Source organism: Colias croceus, chromosome 4 (genome assembly GCF_905220415.1).
Source record: "Colias croceus chromosome 4, ilColCroc2.1".
In the NCBI taxonomy this organism is placed as follows: domain Eukaryota; kingdom Metazoa; phylum Arthropoda; class Insecta; order Lepidoptera; family Pieridae; genus Colias; species Colias croceus.
The window spans coordinates 9,063,257-9,084,067 of record NC_059540.1 but is presented as its reverse complement, the minus strand read 5'-3'; the positions used below and the strand labels follow the sequence as shown (position 1 = coordinate 9,084,067).

Genomic DNA, 20,811 nt, shown 5'->3' with positions numbered 1-20,811 from the left:
AAGCCAAACGTAGCCGTTGCGATTAAAGTGTATGGAATTTAGCACCCATTTACAAAGTACCCTTATGATCCCGTAGGCGTACACTTCGGATTCAATACAATTATTAACGGCTACAAGTACACGTACCACTTACTTTAGGAGAGAAAATACTTCCCTACATAGGTATAAGTTCCTCATACGATATGTTAGAACTTTAACCTTACGCAATTTTCTTCTTCTGCAGTCTGTAAATTAACATACCTACCTACAGCTCTATGTTAGTAAGTAACTAAACAATAAAAGCAAATAGCAATTTAACCAATCAGGTAATTAACGGATTAATATATTATTATATACCTACCTACCTACTTTAAAATTAAACTTATTAAAATTAAATTTTAAGCACATGATATTATAAAACTAGATGCTTTTCGAAAGAGATTCCTATGAGTACCTTTACTACCACCAAATTCTTTTTCAATTTTTTTTAATCGTAGCTATCTACCTAATAAACAGTAAAAAATGTTAATGTGTAGGTTATACATATACAGTTGGTCTGTAGGTCCAATCACGCCTAAACCATTGAAATTTGATTAAATTTGGTACGAATGTAACTGAGAATGAAACCTGAGAAATGTCATGATTTCATCCCGAAAATCCCACGGGAACGAGAACTGTGCGAGTTTTTTGCGCGGGCGAAGCCGTGAGCGCAAAGCTAGTTTGATATAAAATTGTATACATTATAGGTAGTTATACATATTACCAAATAAGAAAGTTAAAAAGAAAACTTTTTCCTATAGATAGTATACTAAAATTACATTATTGCTTTTCATTTACAAGTTACGTTTTTAAATGAAAATAAGTCGTTTAGAACACCCTTACAATTTGATTGAAAAATTAAAATGTTAGTAAGTGTGGCTCTAATAAATAAGATATTGTTTGACATTGAACACTTGGTAGTAATTTTATTAATAAAGTAATTTATTCAACATGAGCCCTTTCCTAGTTCGCCGTAACTCGATCTTTATTACGTCGATAGCGTAATAAAGCTCAAATTTTCAACACTTTAATCAACGGGTACAATTTTTGAGTAACTTACTTATTTTTTATAAAAGTAACATACAATGAACATTTAAATATGTAATTGATATTTTTTCCGTACTTATTGCGTCTTGAAAATAAAAAAATATAAATCTTATTGATATTTCATTTTTAATTTAAATTAAGAAGTCATTTTTTATTTACAGCCTGTTTTTCCTTTTCTCATTAGTATTGTGTTAATCCTATATAAAGAGATTGTAGACCAATAAAATATAAACATTTCTCGTGCGTCACATTTTTTCCCTCTAGTCTTTTCCCACTAGTCCAGTCCTGAGAGTGAACTAGGGCAGGTTAGTATTTGGCATATTATCAAAATATAATATTCAGGTAAAAATAATTATTAAAAGAAATGAATTTAAAATCAAACATCCATCTTTTATTTGATTGACAGTTAAACAAATACAATATATACTTTAAGTATTATGACAAATATTATGCTCCGTTTATATTAAATATTATGCCATTCTGAACACAAATTACATAAAGTTAAAGCAATTTTTACTTGATAGCACATTGTGAATCAAACTTTTTTCCTCGGATTTCAGAAAAAAAGGATTCAGGATGCAGCCTATCTGCAAAATGCTTTGGAATTCCCATATTCAATAAGTTTGTTTTATCTACTTCGTCCAAAGTGGGATACATATTTAGTAAAGCATCCCAACATATTTCACTTAACTTTGGTATGCATAACCATACTTTGTATAACTTATTGTTTCTACATGTTGCGTCTTCTTTTGGTTCAATACCGCCGAATACGTACATGCAACCATATGAAGTGACCGTGGATGAATGAAAATACAGTGGATGAGGAAGAACTGTCTTTTGCATTAAATGCCACTGGAGATCTGTTATGTTTAACCTCCAAACGTCTTCAAACACTGACTCGCCATCTGTCCCACCAGTAACAAATACTTGCACACCACTGTCCGTTTCAATTTGCACTGCACTGTGACACTTCCTAGGTAGCGGTGAGGCTGTATTCCTCAATGTCTCGTCCGCTTTTGGCATTAATGTTGTCCATGTGTTGGTCTCAAGATCATACATGGGTATTTCCATCAGTTCAAATGCCAATTCACCTGTACCACCACCAACAATGTATAGTTTGTTATTTGCACGCACTACTTCATGTCTGTATCTCCCTAGCGGCTCTCCGTCTTGGCCTGTCCCAACAAATACAGCTTCCCACACCATTGTTCGCAAATCTAACCTGTTGATTTAACAAAAATTGTTTATTATTAGTTAAGACATTAAGAAACAAACTTGAATAGAAATTTTGCAAATATTAAGGTGAGAAAATCTTTTCTTTAGTCACATTTAAAGGACGTCCAAATTAATGTAAAAACTATAGATAATTAACAAATACCAACCTATAAATATCACAGTTATAAGCAAATCCATTTGTTCCTCCTACAGTATAAAAACATCCATCATGGCAGAGTATTGACTGACCATATTGACCAGGAGGTCGAGAACCTGTTACTGTTAAGACTTCGAGTTTTGCATCTCCCATACATGTCTTCCAAACAATGACATCATTACTGCATTTGTTTCCAAATGGAGCACCTGTACCACCAAATATCTAAAAATGTAATTTATTTTTAATGACAATGATCTATTTAATGTTAAAAAGAAATCCTCTACTGTTACATTACCAACCATTAAATATCTCCCATTCATACACATAGCATTTGATGCCAATTCTTCAGGCATATTTTCTGTAACTCTATGTTGCTTCCACTTTCTAGTGGAGATATTAAAGCTCCATAACTCTTTAAATAGAGGTCTTGCTGGGGTCCATGTGGGATTGTTTCTTTGTATTTGACTAAGTGGTAGAGAGGGATTGTATCCCCCAAAGCAATACACGTTAAAGTCATCACAAGCTACCCTATGACCGCTTCTCGGTCTAGGACTATCAGAACTGCGAAATTCAACTTCGGTAACCTTAAAAGGTTCAAATAAGAAGTCCCTAGTACAGGACGTCATTATTGTGTAAACTTTTACACCATCAAGCAATAAAAACCTTAATACGTTCTGTGTACACAAGTGTTTTATTTCATTTATTTTTAAATTTCACATTTACTTGATATAAATATTGGTTCAATGATATTGTGGATAGTCGCTTATTTTTTGTTAAGTGTTGACAAATGACAATTATTGACATAATATGCATTATGCTGTGACAGATGAAGTCTGTCAGCTGTAATGCTACTAGTCTTTTGGCACGGGGCAAAATACGAATACCGCTATAATAATTATATTAATTTTCATCATTCATTCATTCATAATTATCACAATTATATTGTATGCCTACCTCTTGCCTACCTATATATTTTTATCTCTTAGTTTTATCTAATACCTATCACCCTTGTATACCAACCTATATTTTTAACCGACTTCAAAAAAAAGGAGGAGGTTATCAATTCGGCCGGTATTTTTTTTTTTTTTTTTTTTTTTTTTTATGTATGTACACCGATTACTCCGAGGTTTCTGAACCGATTTACGTGATTCTTTTTCTGTTCGATGCGGGATGGTGTCGAATTGGTCCCATAAAAATTTTATTCGGATAGGCCCAGTAGTTTTTATTTTATGAGCATTTTTGTCTGTAGGTATTTGTGAATTTTGCAAGTGCAAGTTTGAAGTCGGTTGTTCTTAACGCAGTTATCACTTGTTATCTTGATCTAGGGCTCAGAAAGTCACTTGCTTTTGCACCATAATCTGCGCACAAGTGCGAAGATGTGATGTGAGAAATGTGTTTTTAAATAACCAATCATATCGCTTCATTTACCTCGCCTCGCTCAGCACAGCTTTGGTGGTAACATGGAGGAAACGGTTCAGCGGTGCTTGGTTTTTTAAACAAGCGAGATGAATGCGAGGAATCTTTATTAGTTCTATAATTTTGAGTAATAGAGACATTTCAATGCATTCTCGCACCGCACATTTTCTCGCACATTATTTGTGGAAACCCCCACAAATTTTAACAGCAAATTTAAGACATCCTCGCATGACACATTTCCCTCGCATATTATTGGTGGAAAGCACCCTAAGCGACATATTATGCATGCTAAAGGCTGGTTCACACTTTGATTAGTGCGAGTGCAGGTGATTAGTGCAGGTGTTTAGTAACTACGTGTGGACAGCGACTGTTTAGTGCAAGTGTTTAGTAGGCTGTGTAGTAAAGTGAAAAGAAGCGTGTTCTATTTTTTTGCGAGTGGACTGCGAGTAGCCACGTCCCGCGCGCCCTCCCTTCCCCCTCACTCGCAGTGTGCCTGCCTAAACACGTCTGGACACGAGTGTTTAGTGTTTAGTGTTTAGCGTAGTGTGTAGCGTCGCGAATTGCACCATTGACCTGCACTCCCACTAATCACCTGCACTCGCAGTTGAATTGGACACTACTCGCACTACACACCTGCACTCGCACTAATCACCTGCACTCACACTAATCAATGTGTGAACCAGCCATAACTGCATGCATATGCCGCGTATCTCGCGTACCCAGCCGCAGAACTCATCACTGACAGCATGACTGCTGATAGATTCGAGTGAATAAATTGTATTGTGGCGAGTGGACGATGACCGATTTGTCCACGAAGGAGTACGGACTACGACTTGAGGTTCAGCTCACGTTGCGTGCAGTGAAGGATAGACTTTAGTGTACACTGGAAATATGGTCTGAGCCAGATAACCAGATGAGACATATCTTATATATAAAAATGAATCGCAAAATGTGTTGGTAAGCGCATAACTCGAGAACGGCTGAACCGATTTCGATAATTCTTTTTTTATTATATTTCTTGAAGTACGAGGATGGATCTTATGTGGAGAAAACGTAAACATGTACCACGGGCGAAGCCGGGGCGGACCGCTAGTTTTTTATACAAATAAGCCTATAATTGCTTGTAATTCGGAACACAATGAAGTGTCCCAGGAATCATCCCAGGTAAAATGGACTATAATCAGACTACTGTCCAAAATAGTTTGTAACTCGCATCCCTCTCCTGTACTTCATAAGATAATATTGCCAGTCCTAGTTAAAAAGAATATTAATTGTCTGAATACAAAGGTTAAAAAGAAACAAGACAAATAAAACAAGAATACACCTTCATAAAGTGATTTATTAGAAACATCAATGAGCAATTAAGCAAAAATATTGTTAATAATACAATAAAATATATTTACTACATAGACATACCCTCTAAGATAAATATATTATTATGTCTTGCAAGTGAACAACTACCCACAGTGATTTCACATTTATTTAAAACCCAATTAAAACAAAAACCTGATCAATAAAAAGCATTTTTGTTCACATACTGTTATAAATTATAACACATAACTCTATGTATACTTTTACATGTAGACAAACATTTTGATTGTGATATTTGTACGAGAGCAATGTGGCTCATATTGCTGTTACACAATAAAAAATTACACCAATAAGATACTGACAGACAGAGATGAACTATTTTAAGTATGTTTACATACATATTATAATATTAATAAATTTTTGGAGAATCTATTTGCAATAAAGTATTTTTGAAGCCAATTACGGAGAGCGATTCATGCCGGTTGCAAATAATATCTTCTGTTTGGACTTCTTGTTTTTCTTGTTGGACGGGGAGAGGCTGGCTTGGAGGGCCGCTTCTATGGCGTCACTCAGGTTGAGAGAGCTAGGAACGTGACCGTCCTCTTCGTCGTCGTCCTTCGGCTGTGGTGCCGGCGGCGCTGCCGTTTTACGGACGCGCCATGTACCACTCGTGCCGGCCATCTGAAATGTACACATTTATAAAATCATATGTCAAAGTGGCAATAGCATTACATAATTTAATAAATAATCTGTATTCTGTAAGTTTTATAACGCAACAATTAAAATAAAAGGTACCTTTACACAAATATGTACTACAATTTATTAAACTCCACTGCACTCCACTCCACTATTCTTCCAAGTTCCAACACTTATTAAAATAATTTTTAAACTTTTTATGTGCCATGAATCCATCCAAAATAATATCTAATGGAAATCCCAAACTTATGGTAGTTTTATTTGTATCTCAATTCTCTTCCATCGCGTGGTGATAAAAAAATGTATTACCTTAGCAAAAGAAACTCCACTCGAACCACTCGTCGACGGCACTGGCTGTTCCACGTGCGCGGCAGCTGATGGTCCCGGCTGGTCAAACACGCTGGGCTCATTCAGCGGCGGGCTGCCGAACGGCGAGGGTGGTGTTGGGAATAGAATCTCTGACGAGAAGTCCGGTTTGGGCGGCCCTTCCATCGCGCGGTGGTATGCCCGCTCGCGGCGCCGCTCGTCGCGCTCCTGGCGGGCGCGATTGCGGGCGCGACGCTCTAGTTCCGCTGAAATTTTATGAAAAACTTATGTAAAACCTATGTAACTTGTAAAAATGTATAATTTGTTAGCTTAGTTCCAAGTTTGCATAAGTGTTATGCAAGTCATAAAATTTAGCAGAAACTGCAGGTCATAGAAATTATTTCCATAGCTTGTTTATTCTGGTACATAGGCTACACTTGCCTTGCATGTATAATCAAAATTGGTTCATTAATATTGAGGTAAAAAATTAACAAGCAACAAACTTTCTTGCAAACTTGTGTATAATAAAAAATATGAAATGGATGAATCAAATTTATTATCACTTTGCTTGTTCATCAGATCAAATAAAATAGGGATTTTTAATTAATTATAAAATATTTAATTACCAGCAAAATTTTCAATAGCTGCTGGAGTCACGAAAGGGGGCTTCAAGTCTAATTCCACAACATCAAAAGAGCAGTGAAGTGGCAAGTGAGCTGTGTATGGCATATGTTTTCTTGTCTGAAATTAATACATAATTTATATCAATATTTTATTATGTAATACCAATAAAAATAATATATAGTGACTATTGTCTTATTTGTGAATGCTATAGACCTTATTCTTAGATATATTCAAGTCAGACAGCTACAAGTAATCCTGGGCACACACATTCCATTTCCTTATTTAACAAACAAAATACTATAATATTATTTCAAACAAAAAAAACCGAATGTTTCGTTCTTTTTTTCAATTTAAAGAAACTGAATGTTTGTGCTTGTCTCGTGAAATTAAAAATCTGAATTCCAGATCAGGAAAGAAAACACTACAAACACGACATCATTTATTTTGCTAGCTAACTAGCTAGCAAAACAGGCAACTACCTGTTCTCCCAGTGATACAGTATCACGATGCAGCACTTTTCCCTTGATGATTTCCGGCGCCGCGACCAGAGCGCCCCACGACGCGTTCAACATGCGCACATTCAAACTGTTCAGGAAAACCTGCTGACCATCGTCCGCTGAAAAATGTTTCAAAACATAATATGATGAAAATAAAAATAAATTAAAACTAGTGAAATTAGTATGCTATATTTTGCGTTGCCCTATCGGGCAAAAAAATATTTCAGTACATATTATAATCAAAATACAAAATAGTTAAGTTATTGCAATAGCAATCAAATAAAACAATGTCTTTATCTATACATATAATAAATCTGTAGAAGGGTCGATTCTGTACATTGAAAATATTGAAAAAATAACTAGCAGGGGGTGTTACTGGATCGATACCAAACCCAAATATGTGATTAAAAAAATTTTTGTCTGTCTGTCTGTCTGTATGTGAAGACATCACGTGAAAACTACCGGTTCAATTTCGATGAAACTTGGTATAATTATACCTTATTATCCTGGGCGTAAAATAGGATACTTTTTATCCTGGAAAAATACGTAGAAAAAAAATTAATCTCAATTTTTCAGTTATCCATAGACGTTGTTACTTGTTCTGTAGTAGGTACCGCGAACACACGTTGCGTATTATTATAGACCTAGCCGTATTTGGGTCCAACAGATATTTATAAGATGTCATTGTCCGAGTTACTCAAAACGGAGAAATAAACCATCCACGCAAAGACCGACATCCGCGCGGACGGAGTCGCGGGCGGAAGCTAGTTACTAATAAATTGATGATACATTTACACATTTTTATTTTATGTATAAGATATAATTATTAAGAAGATGTTCTGCTACACAATTAAGCTTAACAAAACAAAGATTACCTTGGTAAAAGTAGAAATATCTTGCTTGATTCTCCTTGTCAATTTCAGTTAGATTATTCTGTTCAACTTCAAGGGGAGGACTATCTCTCACCTCCAGATCTTCTAAAGGATTGTGGTTGAGGTCGAAACCAAACTTCTTTACATCAGGTTTAACTTCAGGTGCAACTTCAGGTGCAGTTTCAGATTCAGTTTCAGGTTCTGCGTCATCATTTATATCTAATACTGACAAGTCCTCCTCAAGACAAACAGCCCCTTCTTCATCATCAACATCAAACCAGTCATATTTCTTAGCATTAGCTTCATGCTTTTCAACAATAATATCGTCTTTGACCTCTTTTTCAACAACCTTCTTCATTGGTCTTAAATACTCACACTCAATGAATTCCCTCTTAACTTTAAGCATCTCCAATGCTTGCTCCAAGTAAACTAGTTCAGTTGTATCAATTTCTGCTTGAATTTGGGCTTCAATCTCTCGCTTGTCTCTCTCCAGTATTTCCAGAACCTGTTAAATAAAAATATTTTTTCTTTACAATACATACTATAGAGAAATTCTACTATTGTAAAACTATTTTTTATTAGTTCCACTCCTGTTAGTCTAAGCGTAATGATATATGTATAGCCTATGCCTTCCTCAATAATTGGGCTACCTAACACCGAATTTTTGAAATCGGACCAGTAGTGCCGGAGATTAGCATGTTCAAACAAACAAACAAACTCTCCTGCTTCATAATATTATAGTATAAATATGGAAGTTATCTAATCAATGATGATTAAAATTAATTTAGATAAAATATGCACTTGAACTCAAACATCTTACTGATACAATTTTACATAGAAAAAATAAGCTTGATATAAGCTCAACTGCTGTAAATGTGCTGCTACATATTTATAAAAATTAAAAGGGCAATTACCTGATAATGATTTGCTGAGAATATTCTAGCATAAGGCGACACTGGCTGTTCTTCTAGGGGCAAAGTGGAAGCTTCTTTCATTTCAGTAATAACACCTCTAGGTGGTGCAACTTCCACTATGGCGGAGCCGCGTAGACGTCGAACAAGGCGCATGGTCACCTATAACAAGCGAAATTATTAATATAATCACTCAAGCTTAAAGATATTTATTATTATAAAAAAAAGAAATATAACTTTTTGTTTATGCCTATTAAACTTGAACTCAAACATTTATTTATTCAATTAGACTTCTTTGAGAAGCACTTTTGAAGTATTGGAATTTCATAGAACCTCAATATTTGAGTATATCAAAATAAATGTATGTTAATAAAATAAACATCATTTTATTATACAAAAAATGAAAAGCCAGGAGCTGAAATAAACATATTACGTGTGAACATATTAAATTATGAGAAGAAATGTTATAATATTTTTATCAAACCACTTACTTCTTCAGGTGTATCCCATTGCACTAATCTGGTGGGTTTCATATCAGCCACTTGTAATGTGACCGTGCAAACTGGGCATGGCGGTGGTTGTTTCTCATGAGTGGCCGAGTAGTGTAAGATGCAAGCCCAGCAGTAGACATGGCCACAAATACCAACACGGCCAGCCACAGGGTGACCGAGACATATAGGGCATTGCCATTTACCAGCCCTTCTCACTACCTGTAAAATTGAAAGCAAAATAGTAAAATTGAAAGCAAAATGTAAAATTGAAAGCAAAATAGTGAAAATATTGCACTTTTAGAACTAGGGTGAAATGCCGAGATGAAAATATGGGCTAATGTAAAAATTTCATAGTTAATTTCATACATAGTTAATTAAATAAAGAATTCTGATTATGGAAATGTTATTACATACTTATTATATTTTTTAGACTGAAATAACTTGCATTGCAAAATTAAAAGGTTTATCTTTCAATCATAAATGATGAGATGGTATGATGATAAAAGATATGTATTTAAATACTAACAATTTCCTCAATTTCCTCCCATTTAACAGGTAAGTCAGGGTTTGTCAAATTCTCTTTGAAATCTCCGCCTTGCTTCACAACAAATTGACAACTGAAATTACATATTATTATCAGAAATCACATTTAGTTGATACACAGAATTCTGATTTAACTGTTCAAGCTTTTCTTTAAAATAGAATATTAAATAAATATAACTGAATGGGATGTTGGCACTTTTTGGTTGCAACGGCATCTTTTATATAATATAATATGAAATAAGAAAATCAACTTACTAAGTTCTTAGATAGAGATCGTGTTCAAAATGATGATAGAATTTGTTCTGTTGCGGCCTGCGGGGAGGCAGCCCCCTCCGCTCGTTGCTTCCACGAGGGGAATACATGAAGTTTAGCAAATGATTCAAATTTTGCTTTTTGCTTCCTGGCACATACAGTGAACCTAGTTGAGGCTCTTCATCATTCTCTAACCTATAAATCAATAAGGAATAAAGATTACTTAGTATTTCTCTGCATATACTAAAAACTTAGTCATCATGGGCAGGACTCGGAACCGGTTTGAAAAGAGCGGTTAATTTAGATTATATACCGGTAAATATATCGTTCCTTCATTTACCGGTTAAACAAGTGAACTGTTTATAAGTAACCCAAATGATTAAGGTTACCGGTTACTTCTGCACAAACGGTTTTGACACCCAAATTAACCGGTTAATTCCTTTATTATTTTTGCCTCATTTTTTAACGCTTGCCACAAGATATAGTGAATCTAATATCTATAAGTACATATAATAAATCTGTAGAAGGGTCAATTCTGTACATTGAAAATATTGAAAAAATAAATACCAGTGGGTGTTACTGGATCGATACCAAACCCAAATATGTGATTAAAAAATTTTTTGTCTATCTGTATGTTCAGGCATCACGTGAAAACTACATGTTCGATTTCGATGAAACTTGGTATAATTATACCTTATTATCCTGGGCATAAAATAGGATACTTTTTATCCCGTAAAAATACGTAGAAAAAAATAAATCTTAATTTTTCCGCGCGGACGGAGTCGCGGGCGGAAGCTAGTATCTAATATATCTGTCGTGGTCATATCGTAGATTTGATCATTTCATGATATTAGTGGCCATTTCACGAAATGGTCGCATATCGTGAAATGGCCAATTTAGTTTGGCCACATCATGATGTGGTTTGGGCAGATCAATGATAAGAAATCGTTTCACGATATGGCCAATTATTAACGCACGGTTTTTTCATGAAATGACCAAAATTATTTGATCATATCGTAAAATAGTTACATTAATCGTTGGTAGAGGCGCTGCAAGCTCTGTGTTTATGTGATGAGATGGCGGCCGCTGGCGAAAATTAAATTATTCGCAGTTAAAAACTTCATAATTCGTTTAATAACAATATTATAAAGAAAGTCATAGCAAAGAATTTACGACGAAGAGGTACGAGTACTATGGAAAATGTGGATATCTTATATGTATTTAAGAAAAAATGCGACTTAAATAAAATAATTTAAGAAACTACTACTATATTATTATAATTGTTTGTTTTTTAAAAAGCGATCCGCTTCTGGCACTCGCCGGCCGCTGCCGCGGCACGCTCGCTTTGCTCGCTCGGCTCGTGCGTTGTTTATCAAAGTGTAACCTAACCTAACTTAATTGTTTTCTATTGCAAAAACGGTTCGCTTCTGGCATTCGCCGGCCGCTGCCGCGGCACTAACTTAAATGACATTAAACAAGTTTTTAGAATATAGTTATTCTGAAATTTTTTAATATTTTATGGACTCTTTATATTTTATACGATCTGGCCAAATGTGGATGACCAAATCGTAAAACGTTGACGATTTAACGATCTGATCAAACTATGTTGGCCATTTCACGATATGCGACCATTTCGTGAAATGGCCACTCATATCATGAAATGATCAAATCTACGATATGACCACGACATATCTAATATATTCTATTCTAAAATATAGTTTGTAAGTATAGATGTATGGATGTATGGATGTTTAGCACACATATAGAGGGTAACTTGGATTAACACATAGGATAGTTTTTATCCCGGAAATCCCACGGGAACGGGAACTATGCGGGTTTTCCTTTGCAAACGCGGGCGAAGCCGCGGGCGGAAATCTAGTTATCAAATTCAAATCTATACATATAATAAATCTGTAGAAGGGTCAATTCTGTACATTGAAAATATTGAAAAAATAACTAGCAGGGGGTGTTACTGGATCGATACCAAACCCAAATATGTGATTTAAAAAATTTTTGTCTGTCTGTCTGTCTGTCTGTCTGTATGTGAAGACATCACGTGAAAACTACCGGTTCGATTTCGATGAAACTTGGTATAATTATACCTTATTATCCTGGGCGTAAAATAGGATACTTTTTATCATGGAAAAATACGTAGAAAAAAAATTAATCTCAATTTTTCAGTTATCCATAGACGTTGTTACTTGTTCTGTAGTAGGTACCGCGAACACACGTTGCGTATTATTATAGACCTAGCCGTATTTGGGTCCAATATATATTTATAAGATGTCATTGTCCGAGTTACTCAAAATGGAGAAATAAACCATCCACGCAAAGACCGACATCCGCGCGGACGGAGTCGCGGGCGGAAGCTAGTTTCAAATATAAACTAAAATTGCGAACTTGAGTGTGATTAAGAATTTTGTAACTAAATGACTTCGCAACGTCCAGGCCCGTCGAGCGAGGGTAGCGGGGGCCGAGGATCCTTATGTAACTTGGTTTTAACCGGTTAATTTTCACCACCAAAACCAATATTAATGAAAAACCGGTATTTCGCATAAACCGGTAAAAACCGGTAAAGTGCAACCTTTAACCTAAATCAATTTCGGTTTGGGGTCAATGACTGAAACCGGTTAAGAATTTAAACCGGTTTCTGAGCCCTGATCATGGGTATAAAAATGAATTTTGTAACATTTTGAATTCAATATATGTATGTGTTATAAATTAATTATAGACACTTGTTTAAATATTTCACAAATAGGATTTGTGTAAATAACTCAATAAGAAAAATATTTAATACCCGGTGTTCGGCGTTCCACCCACAACAAAGTTATTGGCACCATGTGCGTGGGGCCTTTTGTCAGCAGGACCTCTTCCTCTTTGAGCTGGTATATTTTTGCGGTAATTTTCATTTTTTGGTGCGTTTCCGGGAGTTTCTCGTTTCTTATTGTTACGTTGCCAAGGTTTGTGTGTCAATTCTAAAAGCAAATTATCTTGCTATTATTTATCATAATCCTATTAGTCTGACATGAAATAGAGTTTTTTGTCAACAAAATGAGATCTGTTTTTAATTAATCTCTGCTATTGAAAGCATGCAAAGACACGTACAGTAACTAATTGTCAACAATTACCACAATCATCATTACCTACATAATATTACATCCAATAACTATTTTATGTAAACATTTCAAACCAAAAATAAAACAAGTTGGTAGGTGTTTTCGACTGCAATAAGTTATCGTTAGAGCGTTTTCACATTGTCCGGTCCGATATCGGATATCGGGCGCCGATAGCCGATATCCGATATCGGAGGCTAAGTAAAATGTATGATTTAGGTACCTGTCTTTCACATTGTCCGGTCCGATATCGGATATCGGAGCCAACACCGATATTCCCGTGAACTATCGGACGATAATGGTCAGTGTTACCAACTCAATTTTCGAAAAGGTAGTATACCAACAGCAAAAAAAGCATTAGTTTGTGTATTTTCAGTCATTTCTAGGCGCTAAATGTAAAAAAAATCCTTTCATTTACTTTAAACCTTTTTATTAAGAAAACATTCATTTAAGTATTTAAAGGCATTAAAAATACTATTTTTACGGGAGCTATTTTAATACCGTCCTATAATATACGGCAATTGGCTGAACTGAAGTAAACAAAAATATATTGCGTTCTTAAATTCAACCGTATCTTCGAAATATTAGTGTCTTTTATCTTTATTTACTCATTCTGCCTCGCTCCTCCTCCTACTTGGACTACTGTTGTGCTGTAAGCTGTTTATTGTATTGTTGTCATTGAGTCACAGATTTAGTGCTGTGTTTTAGCGCCGATATCAAACCTGTATAATAAATAGCACATCTAAATAATATTAAGTAATTAATAATATCAAATCTTTTTTATATTTTACTTTTCCAGCTGTTTTTGAAGTCGGTTTCTTTTACTACGATCTATCAGTTGAATTTTTTTAAATCAAACCCTTTTTATTGAAAAGAAAATTTACAATACGGCAATTTTGTTTAGTTTTCTGTAAAATATCAGAATTAGAATGCGGCGACCTTACATTTTGTCAAGAACGCGCGGCGACTTCTGAGCTTGTTTGGCTTGTTTACTATTTTGGTTGTCATGGCTCGTATGGCTATATTATTATTAGTCTGTGGTACTACGTAGATAATTTACTGTTCTGTGGTAGATAACTACTACTTGCTCTGTGGTATATCTTTTTTTACGTCTCAAATACAATAAATATAATAAATACAACAAATAAAGTTTTATTATAGTTTGCCATGATGACCAGTGTTGCTAGACCTTATGATTTTTCGGGTGATCTACTGATTTTTCAAATAGGTACTAGCTTGGAAAGAAAGGGGTAGATAAAATATTTGTTAAATACTACCCAGAATATTTTAAGAAAGGAAAAGTAAATTTGCATATTATGTTAACGAGGTATCAAAACATACTGCACTTTCCAACATGTACAATAAATCAACAAAAATAGTATGACATATTTTAGAAGAAACTGACGAATTAGTTAATGGAGAAACAATTTTATGACATTCAAGAATTTATTACATTGCGGAATCTGTAACAACGAAGAATTAGTTTAGTTTAATTTATTTCGTTAAATATTTGCACACCCAGATAATATAATATATATATTACTAGTGGTCCGCCCCGGCTTCGCCCGTGGTACCTACATGTTTAAACTATCCTATCTCTCAAGTTGGATCGAACTGCACATGGTGTGCGAATTTTATTATAATCGGTTAAGTGGTTTAGGAGTCCATTGAGGACAAACATTGTGACACGAGATTTATATATATTAAGATTATTAGCACTATAAAATTGTAATAACAGCACCTACATTTGTAAATGTAATTTGAATTTATATATTTGCCAGTTTCGTCGCTTTAATACTTTTATTTTATTTTATTTGTTTATGAACATAACAGTCGTACATGATTTAATATAAAAAAGTTCTAAAATTCACAACATGTTCTATTATTAAAAAAAGAAAAACAGCATATAAAAAAAACAAGCCTCACAATGAAATTGAATATTGAAACTAGATTCTGACTCTGCAGAGGGTACAAATCCAAACTCCGCAGTCAGCAGATTAAACCGGTTTGAAAAACATAGTTTATTTATTACTATTTATTTTATTTAAAATAAAGTTTATTTTTTGTAACATAAATGCATCCACTGTTTTTTTTTAATTCTCCATATATCTACTTTTCCAGTTTCTGGCAACACTCATGATATCGGGACGATATTATCGGATAATGTGAAAGGGCAAATTGTGTCCGATATCGGATATCGGCTATCGGCTTCCGATATCCGATATCGGACCGGACAATGTGAAAACGCTCTTAAGCTTGAATATTAATTTTACCTGCGAGTGGGATGAACGTAAACATTTATTTTTATTATCTATACATATAATAAGTCTATAATATTCCCAATGACAGCATTTTATTCCTATCATAGAAAAAGCGACATCATGACCTTCTGATATTTACCCGAATTCTTTTTACAGTCGACGGCCGTTGCCCTCGACTGTTGTAAAGAAGAACGATGCAAAGATTTCTTGTCCATTCTGGTATCCTCCAACATCCACAAAAGCTACGCGGGGAGCTCCGCAAGGAGACGAAGAAATCACGTTCAGGGCCGACATTTTAAAAGGCCATGTTTATAGTTCAAATCAAAAAGAAATACTCTATTCCTTAACGAAAATGATAACCCAAGGTTACTTTACACAGAAAGGCTTTTACTCACAAAGAAGGGAGTATTTACTACTCCCTTTCGTCGATAACGACGAAATCACAAATTAAAACACTATTTCCCAACTCGCCACTAATATGGCGACCAGCTCAGCAGCCGGCAGCCAAGCAGATAAAGCAAAATGCGCACTTCCTGTCACTTCCTCCGTATATTTTATGTGATTTTAAAGCTGATTTTATATTTTTGCGGACAAATTCTAAATTTAAATTTCTTAAAAAAATAAAAATAGATATTTAAAAATAAATAAAACACAAAAATAAAGCCTTGTACAAAAAATTATAAATAAGTGTTTATTATGATTTATCGGAAATCATCGTAATCACAGATCTTCATAAAATTAGTCATTCAAGAGTAAAAATTAAGTTGTAATAAATTCTATTCTATTAACAAAAAAAAATTTGGTTCATAATTTTAGATTTTAGTCAAATTTAAAATATAACAATTTTTTGCATACTTTAGTATTTTTCTTTCTGATTGTTATTAGACTAAGTAATAAAAAATAATGATAAAAATTTAAATAATTTATTATTTTATTTCCATAATTCTAATTGTTAATATTAATTTCTAATAAACAATCTTTAATGCGTAAGTTGTTTTGTATAAATTTAAATTTCATTCAAGCGAAAGCAACATTTTCCATACTTCTAAATTTAAATTTTGGTGGGAAACGCCTTTTATTTCTTTGTATCAAAGCACATTAATTTGAAATAGGAGGTAGCTGTTTTTACCTGCATCAAATCGGAAAGGTAGAAGAAATAATTTTTAGTTATAACAGTGATGGAAGAAGTTCAATTACCAATGGAAAAAGCATGCGAGCCTGCTGAAAATGCTCGTCAACCTCAGGTAACTTTTAAATTAAATATTTTATTAATACATACCTATATAAAATATCCTAGATAAAATATCATTGCACATTATACATTTCAATTTTTCATGCTCTAATGAAGTTAGTTACTAATTTATTTTTACCTCACATATTATACTTAATATGTATAACTATTAATTATTATTGTATACTATCTGTACCTACGTTGATCTAAAAAAATTATTTTCATATACGAAGATGCATTCCGAAAAAGAAAAGGGTAAAAAGAATACTGTAACATTTGAAAACGATTTGGATAACAGTAAAAGTCGAAACGATAATAACAGGTAAGTACGAAGTTTTATTTTAATTACACTTAAGTATTCTAGAACCAAAATAATTACATACTACTTATTCTTAAAAATATGTTAATCCAATTAATAATGTTAAATTAATAAAAGAAACTTGGTTAGGGGTTGATTCAAAAGATATGAACGATATATCAAACCTGCATATCTTCACCCACATTCGCAGTTCCCCCGATGAACTAGACATTGTATTCAAAATAGCTAGGTCCTTAAAATATATTTTTATACATTAAGAAATATGTTTGTTATGTTTAAAAGTTAAATACCTTCATAATTATATCCATTTGAAATAAAGAAGTACCTATACCTAAGAGAATTTACCAAAATGAAATCAAATGCAATTCTAGTTTCATTTAGATTCTTCTACACAATATCATATATTGAATGGCTTTTAGAGGGTACAAGGAAGTTCTAAGTCAGCCACCAGATAATATTACTCAGCTACAAAAGCTGCAATGGCTACAAAAACGTCGTTCCTCTGGTCTTTGGGCGCAATGCGACACTTGTGACAAATGGCGGTATCTACCTCACATTCTCGATAGCTACGAGCTTCCGAAGAAGTGGTATTGTAAAATGAACCCAGGTTAGTAAGAATCACAGAACATATAAAGAGAGGTTAGAGTGGCAATAATTCGTCGTTCGTATAAGAACCGGTGTCGCCAAATCCGCCCCACCTTTCACCTCCACTACATTTGTACTCTAATAAATATGAAGCTTACGCACATATTTGCAATTTCAAATCTAGCCACTCTTTATATACCTAACCTAACCTCTCTTTATATGTTCTGTGGTAAGAACTAAGCAATAAGATATGAGAAAGTAACTTTCTGCTCGTAATTTTGCCATCGTATTCAAAACAAACCCACATAGTTTCCGTAAGTTTACCGACATAAATCGTATGCTGTATTTTATGAAGTCTCATCTTCACTACATGGTATAAAACAAAGTCGCTTTCTCTGTCCCTATGTCCCCATCTGCATAGTCCCCATGTATGCTTAAATCTTTAAAACTACGAAACCGATTTTGATGCGGATTTTTTAATAGATAGAGTGATTGAAGAGGAAGGTTTAAGCCGTAGTATATTATTATTAGTCTGTGGTTTAAGTATATAATTTGTTAGATTTTAGACAAAGCGGACGAAGCCGCGGGCGGAAAGCTAGTTATATCTAATTTAAATTTTAATCAAAATCAGTTCAGCTGTTTATAATTTATAGGCGTGAAGTAGAGACAGCTAGACACAATTACTTTCGCATTTATAATATTAGTAAGGATGAGGTAAGGATAGTAGCGATGTGTCATTACCACTGACCTCTATAACTATACGCGTATAGTTATAGAGGTTAGTGGTCATTACATATTTTATAAAACTACGATATATTATAATCTACACTCGTAGTTCAATCTATAGTGTCAGCGCTAATACCTAATAATATTGAAAAAAAAGCAAAATCTAATTCTGTCCACAGATACAAAAATGGCAGATTGTTCAATCCCCGAGATCCCCATACACTTGCACGATGAAGAAGACCTCATACACAGTGAATACGCGGCCGGTTCGCTGGTGCTAGCGCGGCTGCCCGGCTGGCCCTGGTGGCCCGCTATGGTCGACGATTGTCCCGATACTGAACAATATTATTGGCTAGACGGATTTTCTGATATACCAGTTTGTATACATTTTTTCAGTGTTCAAATATAATAGCTACTAGCGGCTTCGACCGTGGTACATATTTCGCAATAACCTATGTTCTTTCTCAGGGTCTAAAGATTGTCTATGCCAAATTTCATCAAAATCGGTCCAGTAGTTAATGGGCCTAATCATTACTACCAAACAAACAAACAAAGTTTTCCTCTTTATAATATTAGTTAATGTAGATATGTATTTTACCCGTTTTTTAAAGAATTATTCAATTTTTGCAATAACCTAACATATTTTTTCTTAACTAGGTATCAAAATACATACCTATTATATATTCCTTCTTACAGACACATTACAATGTTGTGTTTTTCGATACTGAGGCAACAAGAGCGTGGTTAGCTCCAAACCAACTCAAACCCTATGGACCAAACAAAAATATTATAAAAACATCTCTGAAAAAAATTGCCTACAAAAAACGTTTGGAAGTGTCTATAGCGCAATGCAAAGATGCTGAACAATTATCGCTCACGGAACGTTTACAGAAATACAGCTTTATAAACCGCTATAAAGGTCCAATTGTTAGTCCCAAAAAAATAAATAAAAAGGATGCCCAAAAGTACCGACGACATCTGAAAAGAAAATATGATGTAGATTTACCACAAGATTTTTTCGAATCGGACGAAGATACTCATAATGAAAATAAAGAAGAAATGATAAAAGAAAACGTCATTATCGTTGGATCAAAGAAAACGATCGACGCAAGTAAGAATGACGACACTTCTTTTATTGATGTACAGGCAGATAAGATTAATAAAGATGCCTCGTTAATTGTTCAAGTTGGTACTGATAAAGATGACCAAACTAAGGAAATGACTACCGAAAATCAACTTCAAAACAAAAGTATGATGATTTTCTGTCATGGGACATAAAATAATAATATATTTCTCTTAAGTAATTATTAATATTTTCACAGATTTGACTACTTCACTTCACTTCGAGAACGGGAACGAGAACTTCAGGAGTGAAGTAGATACTACGTATACTGAAAATAATTCTAATTCACCGCACAGTGATGATTTTGATTTTTAAAGATATTTAGCGCCTTTCTTTTTTGTTACTTTTTCTTGCAACTCTTGTCTGTAAAAAAAATATTTATTTTTTCCATTTATTTTTGTACGATACAACGTGTACATTCAACGTACCTACCCTTAAAAATATTTCTTTTATTATTAATATAATAAAATGATGTTTTTCATTAGAAAGTAAAGTAAGAAAGGACCCTACTTTGATTTCTGTAACTAGGTATTTAATATGATACTAAACTGTTGTACTTACCTACTAGAATATAATGTTTATGAGTAAGAATTCGTTGTTATTTATTTGACTTAAGATTTGACTATTATTTTGTTATGTTTAATTATTATATTATTTTTAACCATGTTAGCCAGTTCCGCATTAGTTTTTCAATTCTGTAAAAGTTACTCGATGTTCATAGCTCCTGCCGGTTACCTCCTCTACACTACTCGCGAAGTTCCTCGGCCGAGTGGCCGAAGACCGAAGTTGACTGAAGTCCGCAGTGCTTATGTACGTAGTATATATCTGTCAACTGTGGTGCTACACTACACACTCGTTAAACTTCGCGAGGAGCGCATTCGTTCATATTCAGAACGCACTTCGGGTAACTTCGTGCCTTTTGTCTCGGGCGCAAAAACCGACAACAAACGGAAGTTGGCCGAGGCGTGGTAAAGTTGGATGAAGTAAGCCGAACTGCCTCTCTACATTATTCTATTCGTCTAACCTCGTTCAACTTCGCGAGTAGTGTAGAGGAGGCATAAACCTTAACCGTTCTCCAATCCACTTGAAGACAAAAA

The 20,811-nt window shown here is 34.2% G+C and overlaps 3 protein-coding genes across 3 annotated transcripts; 1 reads left to right on the top strand and 2 right to left on the bottom strand.

The window, feature by feature from the left end:
* Positions 1-1,434: 1,434 nt before the first annotated feature.
* On the bottom strand, positions 1,435-3,214 carry LOC123691428 (kelch domain-containing protein 10 homolog). The gene is made up of 3 exons (XM_045635809.1): positions 2,737-3,214; positions 2,448-2,659; positions 1,435-2,287 (listed from the first exon to the last, which is right to left on the bottom strand). The coding sequence occupies exons 1-3, from the start codon at positions 3,061-3,063 to the stop codon at positions 1,579-1,581; spliced, it is 1,248 nt and encodes a 415-aa protein (XP_045491765.1). The 5' UTR covers positions 3,064-3,214; the 3' UTR covers positions 1,435-1,578.
* Positions 3,215-5,174: 1,960 nt separating this feature from the next.
* LOC123691168 (RING finger protein 10) lies at positions 5,175-16,257 on the bottom strand. The gene is made up of 11 exons (XM_045635442.1): positions 15,870-16,257; positions 13,154-13,331; positions 10,360-10,551; positions 10,088-10,178; positions 9,562-9,780; positions 9,074-9,232; positions 8,163-8,664; positions 7,270-7,406; positions 6,793-6,907; positions 6,170-6,432; positions 5,175-5,845 (listed from the first exon to the last, which is right to left on the bottom strand). Exons 1-11 carry the CDS (start codon positions 15,961-15,963, stop codon positions 5,624-5,626), a joined length of 2,172 nt encoding a protein of 723 aa, XP_045491398.1. The 5' UTR covers positions 15,964-16,257; the 3' UTR covers positions 5,175-5,623.
* A 582-nt stretch (positions 16,258-16,839) lies between these two features.
* On the top strand, positions 16,840-20,305 carry LOC123691138 (zinc finger CW-type PWWP domain protein 1-like). The gene is made up of 6 exons (XM_045635382.1): positions 16,840-16,974; positions 17,195-17,283; positions 17,700-17,887; positions 18,771-18,967; positions 19,288-19,840; positions 19,914-20,305. Exons 1-6 carry the CDS (start codon positions 16,909-16,911, stop codon positions 20,027-20,029), a joined length of 1,209 nt encoding a protein of 402 aa, XP_045491338.1. The 5' UTR covers positions 16,840-16,908; the 3' UTR covers positions 20,030-20,305.
* The last annotated feature ends 506 nt before the right edge of the window (positions 20,306-20,811 follow it).

Bases quoted from the DNA above. Each gene is read 5' to 3' on its own strand.
- LOC123691168 (XM_045635442.1), bottom strand. From the start codon at position 15,963: ATGTTGGAGGATACCAGAATGGACAAGAAATCTTTGCATCGTTCTTCT. The intron at 7,407-8,162 runs GTAATCTTTGTT...AACATTTTTCAG, and splicing joins ATATTTCTACTTTTACCAAG to CGGACGATGGTCAGCAGGTT. The intron at 6,908-7,269 runs GTAGTTGCCTGT...TATTAATTTCAG, and splicing joins CTGTATCACTGGGAGAACAG to ACAAGAAAACATATGCCATA.
- LOC123691428 (XM_045635809.1), bottom strand. From the start codon at position 3,063: ATGACGTCCTGTACTAGGGACTTCTTATTTGAACCTTTTAAGGTTACC. The intron at 2,660-2,736 runs GTTGGTAATGTA...TTACATTTTTAG, and splicing joins TGAATGGGAGATATTTAATG to ATATTTGGTGGTACAGGTGC. The intron at 2,288-2,447 runs GTTGGTATTTGT...TTAAATCAACAG, and splicing joins TATAACTGTGATATTTATAG to GTTAGATTTGCGAACAATGG.
- LOC123691138 (XM_045635382.1), top strand. From the start codon at position 16,909: ATGGAAGAAGTTCAATTACCAATGGAAAAAGCATGCGAGCCTGCTGAA. The intron at 17,284-17,699 runs GTAAGTACGAAG...AATGGCTTTTAG, and splicing joins AGTCGAAACGATAATAACAG to AGGGTACAAGGAAGTTCTAA. The intron at 18,968-19,287 runs GTTTGTATACAT...TCCTTCTTACAG, and splicing joins ACGGATTTTCTGATATACCA to ACACATTACAATGTTGTGTT.